The sequence below is a fragment of the Brachionichthys hirsutus genome, chromosome 11, assembly GCF_040956055.1.
Source record: "Brachionichthys hirsutus isolate HB-005 chromosome 11, CSIRO-AGI_Bhir_v1, whole genome shotgun sequence".
NCBI lineage: Eukaryota > Metazoa > Chordata > Actinopteri > Lophiiformes > Brachionichthyidae > Brachionichthys > Brachionichthys hirsutus.
In genome coordinates, this window is record NC_090907.1 from 913133 (window position 1) to 928124 (window position 14992).

At 48.7% G+C, this 14992-nt stretch overlaps 1 protein-coding gene across 1 annotated transcript; it reads left to right on the top strand.

The window, feature by feature from the left end:
* The first annotated feature begins 1519 nt into the window (after positions 1–1519).
* On the top strand, positions 1520–13925 carry dlc (deltaC). Its single transcript, XM_068745692.1, has 11 exons — positions 1520–1570; positions 1893–2126; positions 2299–2359; positions 2622–2879; positions 3622–3813; positions 5880–6049; positions 6198–6414; positions 11032–11773; positions 11906–12020; positions 12488–12606; positions 13877–13925. Exons 1-11 carry the CDS (start codon positions 1520–1522, stop codon positions 13923–13925), a joined length of 2208 nt encoding a protein of 735 aa, XP_068601793.1.
* Positions 13926–14992: the final 1067 nt, after the last annotated feature.

Genomic DNA, 14992 nt, shown 5'->3' on the forward strand with positions numbered 1-14992 from the left:
ATTTGAGAATTTTATTTTAACTCTGAAGTATTAAAATCTATGCGCATGAAAATATTCATTGCTTTGAGGTAAAAATAAATAAATTCTTGCTGAAATAATTTCGAAAAAAGAAATATTTATTTAGATGAACCAAAAAATTTTTTTTGTGATGCTAAATATTTGATTAAAATGACTCATTATTTATAGATTGAATCATTGTTTGCAGCGCGCGTGCTGGCTTTGAGCACATCTTTCATCTGCGTGTTGATTTTGTGAGTACGCGCACACAACAGGAGGCTTGTGTTCGGGGGGCGGGGCATCGGAGGCACGCGCTGCTTCATTAGAATGACAAGAAAGGGACGAGATGAGTCGCGAGCTCTCAGCGGTGAAAACAGCCTTTCGGCACCTGGCTCACCTGTGTCACGTGACCCAATGGAACTGCGACCAGGCGGAAGTGTGACTTTCAAAATAAAGTCTGTCCTTTCTGACGCACGGCGTTTCTCCGCTGCTCCTCCTGAACGAGGATGAAGGTTCGAATCCCTCCTCCGCCCGTTTAAGATGGGCAGAGTGATAATTATCTTCATGATATCAGAGCAGCCACACACCCCGAGGGAGGGGTCATTACCATACAGCTGCCCCCCCCCCCCCAGTACACCTGCATGATTAATGCCCCTCCTCTGTTTGAATGAGGAACACTTTTAATATTTATTTAATAGGTGGCGTTCAGGTGTGTGTGTGTGGGGGGGCTCCGCGGCCTGCAGGTGAGTTCAGCCCCCCCCCCCCCCCTCCCCCCCTCCCCCCGTTGACCAGAGGGAGCCAGTAAAAGGAGCGTTTGGTTTGCCGCCGTCGCCTGACAGTTTGTTTTATTGCCCTGCTGTAATTGCCCCCGCGGTGGTGAAAGCGAATCAAAGCGGAGACCCCCCCCCCCCTCACACACAGACGCCCCTTGGCCCTCCACACTGTAAGAAGTGTCCCCCTTTGCGGGATTTTTGCAGACTCACGCAGGATATTTTTACATGAGCAGAAACGGAACGTCCTGATGGGAACCCGCTGCGCGTGATTTGCGGTAAAACCGCGCACGAGCGGCTCCTCCTGTTTGACGAGACGCTGGACTTTTCGGAAAGCGGTTCGCTTTGACTTCTTGGTTCCAGCCGCGGAGTCGTTCTTCAGGTGAATGTCTTCTGCAGCGCCCCCCCCCCTCCTCCTCCTCCTCCTCCTCCTCCTCCCCCTCCTCCCCCTCCTCCTCCTCCTCCTCGGATCCTCCTCCTGGAATAAAGGTATAAAGCTCCTACCGCTACTGTTACTCTTTAGACTTCAGCATCGAGCGGATTCGGTTTCCCGGTTTCCCGGTTTCATTTCTTTTTCTCCGTCCGGTCACTCGAACCGACTCCTTTGACGTTATTTGTGTTTGTTTTTAGTAGTTTTTTTTTCTTTTTTCTTTTTTTACCCAGACACCCCGGTTTCCCGGGGACCCGTTTGGATTTGACCCCCCATCCCTCCGCGGATCTCCGGTTCTTCCCGTAGGACGCCCCGTGCCGACATGGCGCGCTTGTTCCTGTCGTGTCTCCTGCTGCTCGGGTCAGCGCAGACGGTGAGTGGCCCCCGACGGGGCACTTTGCTCTGGTGCGCTTTTACGCGCAGCGCGCTTCTTGCATGTTTTACTTCATTCAGGACTCGTCATTTCATATATTGGCAAATATCTAAAGAGTAAACGGTAAAAACGTCACAAATATATTCATCGTCTGCAGAAATCTAATGAATGAACCCGCGTTTCCCCCCAATGCACGCCGGGGCGGCTCCTTTCATGTTTGCGCTCATTATTGAACCTTCTCTCCCAAATCCATTGATTATTTGGTCCTATCGGACGAGGATAGACTCACTGCCGGTTTACGCCCCCCCTGTCGCCCCCCCAGACCTTCTCCTCTGGAGTGTTCGAGCTGAAGATTAACTCCTTCAGCAGCCCCCACGGCGTCTGCACCCTGGACTGCCACATATTTTTCCGCGTGTGCCTCAAACACTCCCAGGACGTCATCAACCCGGAGCCGCCGTGCACGTACGGCACCGCGCTGACAGAGATCTTTGGCGGCGACTCCAACTCCATCTCCGGGAGCGCGCCCATCAGGGTGCCCTTTCACTTCAAGTGGCCGGTAGGTGACGAAAATCACACCGGCAGCTTCCACCGCCATCAAGCAGCGTCTCCTGATGGCGTAAATCACCCAGAGGCGCGCAACCAGGCCACGGAAACAACACGCGCATCCATCGCGTGCTTGAGATGCAGCCGGATGGATTCGATCAATAATCGATATCCTCTGATTTCAGGGGACTTTCTCTCTCATCATCGAAGCCTGGAACGCGGAGTCTTCAGGACTGGACTCGACAGGTAAAGCTCCGCTGCAGCGTCGCTGCTTCACCGCCAGGCGGCGACAGCAGAGACCTCTGCGCGCCCCCCGTTTGATCGGACCGCAGACGGAAACGGTGTTGAGATGATTCGTGGTAAAAAAAATAAATAAATAATAATAATGACGATTAACGTCCTCGATCGTGTCCGCAGCCCGTGACGTCATCGCTCCAACCCCATGACAGGAAGCTCCTGAGAATCGAACACATGTTGAAGCGTTTCCTCTCCCGACCCCCCCCCCCAGAGAACCAGAACAACCTGATCAGCCGGCTGGCCACCCGCCGCAGGCTGCCCGTCGGGCCGGACTGGGCCCAGGACGCGCACTCCGGCAACCAGAGCGCGCTCCGCTACTCCTACCACGTGGTGTGCGACGCGCACTACCACGGCGCCGCCTGCGCCGCCTACTGCCGCCCCCGCAACGACACCTTCGGCCACTTCACCTGCGACCAGGAAGGCAAGCGGCGCTGCGACGACGGCTGGGGCGGCGAGTACTGCTCCGACGGTAGGTCCCTGAACGCACCACGGCGGGACGGGGAGGTGGTCCCTGAACGCACCGGGACGGGGAGGTGGTCCCTGAACGCACCACGGCGGGACGGGGAGGTGGTCCCTGAACGCACCGGGACGGGGAGGTGGCGCGGATGGATGTTTTTACAGTATGAACAGGGCCCGTGGGGTCCGGAAATGAGCGTGCGTGTGTGTGTGCGTGCGCGTTCACACTTCCATCTACTTTGTGTTGCTGTTTTCATACAGTTTAAAACCAGAAGTCATGAAACTCTAAAACATTTGACATTCAACTTCAGGTCCAGCCTCTCCCCCCCCCTCCGGGCTTCATTGCGTTTATTCCGGGGGGGGGGGGGGGGGGGCAGAATGAGACCCCTCTTGGCGCTTCATTTTTTCTGTGAAGCAGCCTTGAAATTGTTAAATCACGCAGTTATCAACATCGACGGCTTCAGTGTGTGTGGGTGTGCGCGCGCGCGCGCGTGTGTTGGCTCGGGGGGGGGGGGGGTTGTTTTCAGCTCAACAATGGGCCCCCCGACCCGGACACGCGCTGAAGCCTAATGCGCGCTACCTTGCGTGAAAAGAGACGGCATGTGTTTCTTTTGTCGTGCGGGCCAGCTGCTTCGCTCAGCACTTTGCGCGTGTGTGTGTGCGGGGGGGGGGGTTGTTTTGTGTTTTTGAATGGCGAACATGAGACGCACCACGTGATTAATAGTAATATTCTCTCCCCTTGCCCCCCCCCCCAGCCATCTGTGTCGGGGGCTGCAGCGTGGATCACGGGCACTGCGAGTCTCCTGGGAAGTGCGTGTGCTTCCAGGGCTGGCAGGGCACGCGCTGCGACGAGTGCGCGCGCCACCCGTACTGCGTGCACGGGACGTGCCAGCAGCCGTGGCAGTGCAACTGCCAGGAGGGCTGGGGAGGCCTGTACTGCGACCAAGGTGGGTTCGAGGCCCGGCGGGAAACGTAGAACTCACCCGTTCCACAAATGACGTCACTGCTCAACTGCCTGTCCGATAATAATTCGGACAGTTCATCCATGCTTTGCTTTTCAAAACGCTGATAAGAATGTCCGCTAGAGGGCAGTGAAGAGTCAAACAGCTCAACAGCAATGGAGTCACTGACGGGTCCTGGGTTCTGTGAGGTCATTGAACGCATCACGACGTGGAGCCTTTTATTATTTTATTATTTTTTTCTGCTCTTTTTCGTCCACATTATTCAAACGGGTGAAACGAATGCAGACATTTTTAAACACAGAGTGAGACTCTTAATCTCAGGCATCCAGCCCCACGTTGGGCATTACAATTCAGGGTGGCGTAGTGGTTAGCGCTGTCACCTCGCAGCATGAAGATGCGAGGTTCCAATCCTATCTGTGCGGAGTTTGGTTCTCCGGTTTACTCCAAAAAAACATGCCATTTAGGTGAATGTATTGTCAAAGGTTGTGTGTGTCTTTGTGTACCTGTGATGCGTTGGCGACATGTGCGGGGTGTACCCCGCCTCTCGCCCGTAGCAGGCTGGGACAGGCTCTGCTCCTGTGACCCGCAAAGCAGAAAAGCAACAGGGAACAAGAAAATGGATGAATGGAAGCGCAAGTGATTAAAATCAATGGCTTTTGAAGCACGTTAAAAATATTCAATATATTCTCGATCGAAGTTGTTCAATTTACTTTATTCACCCCAAACTGGGATATTGAATATATGAAAATATACTGAACACATTGGGCAGGGTGGGACTTTTCAGAATAACATTCTAGGATGCGTGTATTCTACTTGGCTACTTATAGTACTATTTATTTATTAATATTTCACACATTCTAAAGTACATAATTGTGTTCTTTTACTCATTACTTCTACTTCAGTTTATTAATAGACTAGATTCGGTAAATCAAGACTCTCAGTCTGTTTAAAAAAAGAATAATAATAATTTATAGATTGTCAACCAGGTTGGCTTTAATGTAAAGTTGTTAATCATCTGCATATGAGCAAATACCCCCCCCCCCCAAAGGAATACAGCCAATCGATCAATTTAACCATAATGCACTGCTGCTCTTACACCGAGGTTATTCTGGTCTTGACTAATAGAAACGCCAGCCTGACTTTATTCTAATTTCCTAATTTGCATTATTATTTCCTGTAGTTTTGGGATTAGGATTAAATCCCAGGACAAACACAACTTTTCTTTAGCATTAAAATAAACGTCTAAATAGTGTGGAAGATTTTACATGCATAACGTTTATGATAGTAACTCGTTTATTTCTCAGGGATGAAACTTGTGTCTGAGAACACAAGTCATCTTCATCTTTTAGCTAATCTGTGTGCCTCAGGGCTCCTTCATCGGTCCTCTTCCGTTTCACCATGTCGTTATTACTTTATTATAAATTAGCTTGTGTATGCAGCCAGGACAGGAGTTGGTGGAATAGATTCAGAATCAGCAGCAGGGAATAAGACGACGGCGGCGGCGGATTGTAAATCAGCTCAAACGGGGCGGTCGGCTTCGCCTGCTTTACACGATTCAAAAACCGATGAAGAAGCCATCGAGAATGTACAAATTATTCATTCATCAAAGCCTAAATTATTCTTACAGAAGCGCTCCCGGTGTTCTGCTTTTAGAATCTTACCTAATTTATTAAACGTTTACCTTGTTTTTCAGAAACCTGGCGTTAAAGTCGGTCCAATCGTCTCTAAAGCCTAAAAAGAAATCCGCTCCTGTTCCGCGTTCTGAATATTCGGATGGCGTGAAAGCGTTCAGCGCCACAAGCGGCTCAGCGGACGTCTTTCTGTAAAAATACAATTTAAGATTTTCACATTTGGTTGAAGTTAAGTAAAGAAAAAAAAAAACTTGTCGGCAGATTGTGCGGCATTGAAATGTCCATTTAAAATGTTGTTTATAAAAAACATTTCGAGCGTAATTTCCAACATGATTGATTTCTTGCCATCTTGAACCCACGATGTCACGTGACGTCCACGCTGGCGCTCGCTGAGCTCACCTTCCCGTTTCTGAACCCCAGACCTGAATTACTGCACCAACCACAGGCCGTGCCAAAACGACGCCTCGTGCACCAACACCGGCCGGGGCAGCTACACCTGCGCCTGCCGGCCCGGCTTCACCGGCGAAAACTGCCGGATCGAGACCAACGAATGCGAGAGCAACCCCTGCAGGAATGGCGGCAGCTGCAAAGTAAGTCGATGCGCCGGGCCTGCGGGACGGCTTCGAGGTTAGCCTTCGGTCGCTCGCAAAACGTCTTCTTAACCGGAAAGCGTAGACGAGCAGACGCAGAGCCGCGGCCGGAGACGTCTTCACGCCCTCACGCCATTTTCTCCTCCAGGATTTGGTGAGCAACTATTCGTGCGAATGCCCTCGGGGCTTCCACGGGAAGAACTGCGAGATCGGCGACATGAAGTGCGAGGACAGGCCCTGCTTTCACGGGGGGACCTGCGTCGAGGATGCCGCCGGCGGGTACGGCTGCCGCTGCCCGACGGGCTTCAAGGGATCCAACTGCGAGAAGAAGGCCGACCGGTGCAGCAGCACGCCCTGCTTTAACGGTACAAAGAGTTCGTCGTTCGCCCAACGCCGTTTCTGGGTCGTACGTGAATTTAGCTTCAGGGTAGCGTCGCTAGCTAGATCAGGCCGGGATGACTCGGTGCCTCTGGACCGGTAGACCGGGGGGGGGGGGGGGGGGCAGAGGGAGGCTCCTCAGCCTCCCGGGGAAAGTCTATTCCAGCGTGCTGGAGAGGAGGATCCGACCGATGGTCGAACCTCGGATGCAGGAGGAACGATGCGGTTTTTGTCTCGGTCGTGGAACACCGGACCAGCGCTACACCCTCCATCGGGTGGGAGGGGGTGGGGGGTCCGGGGCCCTTTGCTCACGGCTGTCCGTTCCCCGTAGGATTTTGGTTCTCGTTGCCGGCGGTGAGTCGAACCTCTTCCGGGTGCGTGTTGGACTCCGGCAGGGCTGCCCTTTGGCACCGGTTCTGTTCATAACCTTTCTGGACAGGATCTCTAGATGCAGCCGGGGGCCGGAGGGGGTCCGGTTTGGGGACCACAGGACTTCATTTCTGTTGTCCTGTTGGCTTCTTCCGCCCTGGACCTTCGGCGTGTTCTGGGGCTGTTTGCAGCCGAGAGTGAAGCGGGTGGGATGCGGGTCAGCACCTCCAAATCCATGGCCCTGGTGCACGCAAAAAAAACAAATACCCCCCCTGTACTTGTTTTTTCGTCAACTTACGACACATGCGGCGGTTCGACGTTACAACCGCATCTGTTGTTGTTTTGCCTGTTTACGAGATGTTTTTACGACACACCGGAACGTGAGCGAGGCGAGTTCGGGACAGATTCTGCGGTCTCGTCCCCGATGTCGAGCGGGTGGAAATGGTCTCTTTCTACTCCGATATTTTCCGTATCAATACTTTCAGTAATTTAACATGGGCCGACTTACGGTCGACCCCCCCGTATCAGACATCAAAGCTAATAAGTCACAGATCGCCAAAATCGCGATGTGATTGTCAATTCTGATTTTATTTTTTAGAATAAGGTTTGAATCTCTTTGAAGATCCTGTTATATTAAGTTTCACCAGAATGTCATGTCATTAACAATCATGTCTCAGCATGAATGTAAAATAAATGAAATGACTTATGAGCAGTGAGCAGACCAAACTCTAACGATTACTATGATGATCAAAGGGTGATCATTTTACTAGATTGTGTTGGTCCTTTCATAAAAACTTCAAATCTCGTGGGGTTTAGATTACTTTGCAGTACATTTGTGTGTATCTATATATATATATTATAGATATATATTCATCTATAATGAAACCCAAACAGAATCATTATCCTATAAAACTTACAGAGGAATAGCAAGTAAATAATAATCTCTCCAGGATTCATGTTGAGACTGACTTAAAGTCAAATTTAAGTTATATATGTAGGACCTGAAGTTTACTTAAAAAAAAAAAACGACTTAAAATGTATTTTTTTCCTCTAAGTTCTCTATGTATAAAAGTTAATGCATCTGTTTCGAACCCTTTACGTTGGTAAAGAGGGCGAAGTAGAAAAGCTCCAATAATGCACCTGATATATATTTAAAAAGCTTCCGATGTGGAGGCAGCGATGCAGGAAGTTCTGCTCTACAGATTCTTGTTGCGTCTTCCTCTAATTATGCTAAACTGTATTGGGACCGGTGTCGCTTGGTATCTCGTGCGGTTCTGAAGCTTTCAGAAGTCGACCTGCTTCCAGACGTACATGGATGTGAACAAAGCCGTCTTGAAACCACCTGAAGATACGAGCCTGCTTTGTCGTGGTTCAGCACCATTACCGCACCGCATTAGCACCCTATTACGTTTTCATTGCGGGATAAATTTGCATCAGGCCTGCGGATAAACGCTGTTGGAATGGGCCCCCTACCAGCGTCGTCTGAAACGGACACCTTTATTGGATTGATCAGCATCCAATGAATGGATGCAGGAATGTGATGTCAGACATCTGCGTTTGGGCGCTTTGTTTTTAGCGGTAGGTCTGGATCTACCAGGCCACGCTCGTTCCCCTGGTGCCGTCCCGGGCAGCGATCCAGCGCCGGCGGTTCTGCCTTGCTGATAACTGCTGCCAAAAGTTTAAAAGTACGAAATGAGCCTCGCATTAAAGTTTTACAACGGCGTTTGGTATGCGACGTGCAATGCAGGGCTTTTTGAAGTCTGTTAATTCCATTCGCTCTACGTCACGGAAATTAAATCATGTTTACTTCCTCCAAGCAGATGTTGCTTGTTAATAGAGAGGTCTGTCCTTTTCGTAACCGTATCCCACAATGCAACGCCACCGGCCGTGTTTGTGGGCAGCGTTTACCCGAGACATACGCGAGCGTTAGTCATAATGCGCGTCATTTTCCCGAGTAGTCACCGGACGTGAACTTTCCGTTGGATTCTCTGGAACACGAAGTATTCCGAGTCGCCGGACGTGAACTTTCCGTTGGATTCTCTGGAACATGAAGTATTCCGAGTCGCCGGACGTGAACTTTCCGTTGGATTCTCTGGAACATGAAGTATTCCGAGCTGCTGGACATGAAGACTTTTACTCGTTACAAGGAGAAAACGGCTCATTGGGGCAAAGATCCTCACAAGATGGACAAGTCCGAGTGGAGTAAAGATCACTTCCCGTTCCCTGATGTCTCCTACCTGGACTTGATAAATGACCTGATCTTTCAACCCAGCTCATTTTGCTCTTTGAAGGACTTTCAGAATCATCGGAGTCTTGACGGCTGCGATCGTTTTGATCTGGACGGGGCCGTGATGTTTGTGTTTCTCTGCATAAACTCGGCTCCGATCACAGAATCCAAACGACTTTTTGAACAGCATCAATTTAATCTGGAATGTGGGCTTCATTTACTCCGATGTTACATCGACGTCGGTTCGTTTAACGCGCCTGAAATGATCCGAGCGAACACGAATTTTAGCAGCTGAATGGATTTCGTTGCTCTTCCTGTGTATTTTGTCTTTTATCTGTCTCTCGGCTCTCACGGTGTTTCTGGAGAGTCACGTGTAAGGGAATGTTCACCACCATGCTAAAGGCGGGAATAAAAGTGTGTTCCTTAGCTACAGTTAGCGCGCCACATCAGATCGGTGTATTGCAGCTACCCAGGCTCTCCTTCGACGTTCACTCTTCTGTTCTGCCGCTTCCCCCTCCAGGAAATAACCTCAGCAACGCCATAAAAGCTCTCCTGTTTTCTCTCCCATTGCGATTGTGCCAGTTTATAAAATGAGCATGAGGTCGGGATTGCCACTGGACGAACGATCAACAGCACTGCGCGTGTAAACACAGCCTACAAGTATGGCCGCCTGCAATGCGTTGTGGGAAACTTGGGAAAAGGACAAACCCCTCTCGAAATACAGCGATAATTTGGCGATCTCCAGCAAGTGGCGTTCACAATGGCGTGTTTCGGAGATGAAGAGTGAAGCGTCTCAATCGGTTCTCAGGCTTCGGGTCACCCGGGCAGCAAACCGATAATCCGGATCAGACGGATCCACGCGCTGATAAGTAGAAATGTGACCCTGAATATTCCGACGCCTCTGAGGGGTCCGTCCTCCCTCAGGTCCTCGTTAGCGTTAAGGAACCGGCGGCTGCTTATCTTCAGCCGAGGCTGATTGCGGCGTTGCAACCAGGCAGCACCAAATATGGAGATGATTCAAGGGGCTTATTTCTACAATGTTTATCCTCTTCTTTCCCTCCCAACATTGAAGTCACTATGGCAAATCTCAAATTGTAATAATTGTAATTGTGGTGGGAAAAAAAGATTGGTCAGGTTAGTTTCCTGATCAAATCCCCCCAAGGCTTCTTCTGTTAATGGTTTACATTAAATTCTAGATGGACAGAGAACCTCTCGGGGTGTTTCTAATCTCGTACACATTTGTTTTCAAATAAACAGCATCTGTTGTGAGGAAAGGGCATCTGCATTCCATCCCCCCCCCCCCCCCCCCCCTCTCCTTGGCCGCCTTTCTGCCTGGATGAAGTCTGCTCTAGCGGAGCCAAACTTGTTTTTTAAAGATTGTTTTTTACCTCTTTGGTCTCAGGTAAAAGCACACAGGTGTGTAGCGACCCCCCCCCCCCCGCCCCCCCCCCTCCATCCTGGTGATGATGCGGTTTCTTCTTTGCCCTCTTATAGGATCTGCCTTAGTCTCATTTGAGAGTTGAGCAGTTTTGTCATCTGCTTAGAGGGGGGGGGGGTCTCTTGGGTGTTTTTTACTGTATACTTTCTTTATGGGATATTTAAGTGTGGTTTTTTTTTTTTTTTTACATCTTTGCAAAGTGAGACAATATGAATGGTTATTTGGGGGGAGGGGGTGCATTTGCATTAGGCAGATTTACATCTGAGCCTACCTGAGCAGGTAAACGACTGTTTCTTCTTGGATCCATCAGAAAACCGTTCCTGCTTCTTCTACCCGAGACGATCTTTGTGGCTTACAAGTCACAAGAGTATAAGAATTTAGTTCAAGAAATCTCGCCGGCACAGGTTTAAACTCAATCTGAAATATTTGTGACATTTAAGCGATTCAAGTCTTTCTTTTAAGATCTTTTCATTTTGTAATCATGTTGTTGACTGATCTTGCTTTTGATAAGCCCCGCCCTTTGACCGTCTCCTCGGGCTGTTCATGACCTTTGTCTCTTTCTCGGTGCAGGCGCTGAGTGTTTGGACCTCGGCAAGCGTGTAATGTGCCGCTGTCGGCCGGGCTTCGCCGGCCCGTACTGTAAGATCAACAAAGACGATTGCGCCGTAAACCCCTGTCGTAACTCTGGCACATGCATCGATGGCGTGAACGACTTCTCGTGCACGTGCACGCTCGGCTTCACCGGCAAGGACTGCTCCGTGCGCGCCAGCGCCTGTGACGTGTTCCCCTGCGACAACGGCGGCACGTGTTACACCCACTTCACCGGCCCCGTGTGCCAGTGCCCGCAGGGATTCATGGGCGCACGCTGTGAATACGCCGTCACCGGGACGACCAGGAAACTTCCGGGAAGCAGCGACGCCTCTCCTGCGCTCATTGCTGCCATCGCTCTGGGCCTGGCGACGCTGAGTCTGCTGCTATGTGCCGCCGTCCACGTTCTGCGAAAGGTCTGCAGGGGCAGAGCGCTAATGGCGTTGTCTGCGTTGGTGAAGAACGACCTGGAGACGGTGAACAACCGGACTGCGGTCATCGGCGGAGGCGGGCCGAATAACGGGAGCTTCCCGGCGGCACCGCCGCCAAGCAGCCTGAGAGAGAAGGAGACCTTCCTCCTCCCCGGAGGACATCTGAAAGTGTCCAATAAAGATGCAGCAATGGTGGAGCAGGGCGACGACAGCACGGCCATGTTTAAAAACAAAATGGCCGACTGCAACCTGACGAAGGAGGGGCAGCGCCTGGCGAAGAACAAGTTTGACCCGTAAGGACCCGCCCATGGTTTGAAAGGCGTCTGTCCGTCCCTTTCACGTCCCTCTACTCCCATTCATTCTGTTTTTCATCTGTTTTCTGATCACTTTCTCGCCCTCGCCCTCTCTCTCTCTCTCTGTCCCAGTAAAAAGTGTGACTCGTCCATCGTCGTCCCGCCTCTCTCCTTTGCTAAGGACAGTCTGTATCAGCCGCTGTTCATCATCCCGGACCAGATGGAGCAGTGTGTGTTTGCTACTGAGGTGAGGACAACATTTACCAACACAAACACGCAAACTCAAGTGTGCCAGAAAATTCGTGTATTTTTGTTAATTCTAGTAAATTTTATACTTATATTTCTGGATAAAAAATGTGACTCAGCAGAATCCCACCATGAAAACGTGATTGTTCACAGATATAGAAATAAATAAAAGTAAATCACACCTTATATATACAGTATATATATATATATATATATAAATCTTCTGACTACGAAACGCTTGCAGGACTTTCAGCTCTGCTCTGTTTGCAGGACTGTGTTTTAAGAACAGTTCCTAGACAGGTTCATGGAATGGGTTTCCGTGGCGAGCAGCTGCATCCAAGCCTTACAATCACCAACCGCAATGCAAAGCGTTGGATGCAGCCTTTGATGGCGACACATCCAGGGTGTACCCCGCCTCTCGCCCGTAGTCAGCTGGGATAGGCTCCAGCAACACCCGTGACCCGCAAGGTGGATAAAGCGGCTGTAGACGAGACGATCGAGGTCGTCTTCAAGAAAATGGACGGATGGATAAATGTATTTGAAGACAATCTTTTTCCTAGCCAGACTCGGGTGACCCCTATGTTTTGGTAGCCCGAGACTTCCAAATGTTTTTGTTTATGCTGTTTGGAACGGACTTCCTCTGGAGAGTGTCTGGTTGTGATCTTCATCCAGTCCTGGGCAAACTTGTTGGCATGTTTCTGTGCCACTGGTTCGACTAGTTGGAAGGCTGTGTTGCAGAAAAACTCGTTTGAATCCCCTCTTCCCTGGCAGGAAGAAGAAACGTAGTACAGGTGTCTACCGCATGAAAATGCTGCCCAGTCGCAACAAGCAATCTGAAAACATGTTTTTGTGTTTTTTTTGCAGGTTAATCCTTGAGCAGGATTAAGAACAGATAGAACCCTAACCCTCTCTCCTTCCTCTGCATTTATTTTATTATTATTGTTGTTTAAATTTTGACTCTTCACAGCTGTCTTGAGGTCGCATCGTCGACATAAAGGACATATAAACCTTTATGTTATTGTTTGACAACACGTGCATTTGTATTTGCACATGGAGGGACTATAAATGAGCATTTAGCCTAATTTGATGTTAAAACATGGACCTCACAGGAAGAGGGGATTAGCAATACGATGCTAAAAAGTAGCAATTGCTAGTTAATGAACAGTCCACCAACGTTAGCAAGGCTTTGGTGCTAACATTCTGTTAGCTACAGAAACAGATAGCAACACGATGCTGAACAACAATGTCAGCTAGTTCATTTTCGAATGGTCCCCACCACCTGTACATTTAGACTTTTTACATTTTTGCTGAGTTAAAGTGAAGAGCTGATGAAGTGGAAACCTTCAGTTGTCTTTCCATGTGCAGAATGTCTGTAAAGAAGAGCAATGACTAGCATAAAAGCAGGGTGTAATTTATCCAAAGTGCTACACAGAGGCTTTTAAAGTTAATGTTTAGATATGTAGACAATTAGCAGATTGGAATGTTAAACCTAAATCTTCCTGTTGAACTGTTTTGCTGTTGATTTTGTTTCTCCACTGTATTCAGTCATAATGTGTTGATTGGTGACTGTTAATACTGCAGCGCAGAAGCACTTTAGCAGAACAAAAAAAGTATGTGGCCACATTAAACGGAGAAATCAATTAATTAAAAGGTGAGTTTGGTGCAACAAAAAGCTAAATTTTTAGTCTCCCAAAATCAGCTCATTTCCTTTAGATGATCAAGACAGACGTTTTCTTTAAAGAACTCTTATTCCAAATCAATCTATTTTATAAATAATGACTGCATTCCAAGTGTAACCAGGAAGAAGTAACTTCATACGCAGATGACAAACCGTTATTTCTCTGTCTATTCCTTCAGGTATAACCTCCAGCTGGAGGTGGAGGAACTCCCAACGCTGGAGGCCTGAAACAGTTTCTCGTCCTGGACACACCCAGAGGATCTATACTACACACCTTACGTTATTTAATATTTATTACTGCTGCTCAGTGGAAAGAAACTAAAAGCGAGACGTTTTTTTTTTTTTTTTATACATTTTTGCTTTTATGTTTTGGAGCCCAACTCCAAGAAAAAGAGAGAAAGAGCAGTGAAGGAGAAATGAAAGACTGAATGTCAGGCATCATTTGCACTATTTATCTTCTTAATATACGTTAAATCTTAATATAACTCATATCCTAATATTCTGCATTTTCTTTTCTTCCAACGAGAATAAGAGGAAGTAACAAATTGGAACTGTCCAACAATCAAGAAGCATCGTGCCTTAACTTCCTCCCAAATCATTACGGCAAATGTTTCCTGCACAAATACACAGTCAGATTCTCAGAGGAACTGACATGAACCGGACGTAGAACCTTTAGACGGATCAACGGAACTGGGAGTAGCTCTCCATCCGTACTCCATCCTTTTTAGCTTCTTTAGAAGAGAAGCTTCACATTTTGGCCTTTTAGCAACCTTACAATCTCTGAAGTGCCTCTTACAAAAAAGTCTTCAATCAAGGTCTAGAAAATCCAATCACCGACCAGAACCAGCCCTCCTCCTGGTGTTCTTAAGCCCATCGTAAGTTGTGTCCCATCCCTCTATCGCTACCTGAAAATCATCTGTTTCCTCCAGGTGATGTCGGATGTAAGTTGAACGTCACAGCTCTGATTCTTCGCACAGATTAATTTGTCCCGTGGTTCTTATGGTTCCCCACGCTTCTGTTTTTCTTAAACGAAACACTGAACCCGCTGCCTTTTCTCTCGCTGCCGTTTTCATCCACAACAAGCAAACAGGAACCTTCCCACAGCCCGGAACGCCGACGCCGACGCAGGTGTTTGGATTATACAGGACTCCAAAGAGACCTTTTCTTTTTTTAAATTCCATATTTTTTTACCCATTTGATACCAAAAAAAATGTGTTGTTCCTGTTTTGTCATGTCTGTGCGCTATCTTCATTAATTTAAGAGAACAATGCAATGTGTACATACCCTCGAGAAGA

Excerpts from the sequence above, each read along its gene's own strand:
- dlc (XM_068745692.1), top strand. The coding sequence starts at position 1,520 with ATGGCGCGCTTGTTCCTGTCGTGTCTCCTGCTGCTCGGGTCAGCGCAG. Across the intron at positions 1,571-1,892 it reads TGCTCGGGTCAGCGCAGACG|ACCTTCTCCTCTGGAGTGTT; the intron begins GTGAGTGGCCCC and ends TCGCCCCCCCAG. Across the intron at positions 2,127-2,298 it reads CCTTTCACTTCAAGTGGCCG|GGGACTTTCTCTCTCATCAT; the intron begins GTAGGTGACGAA and ends CTCTGATTTCAG.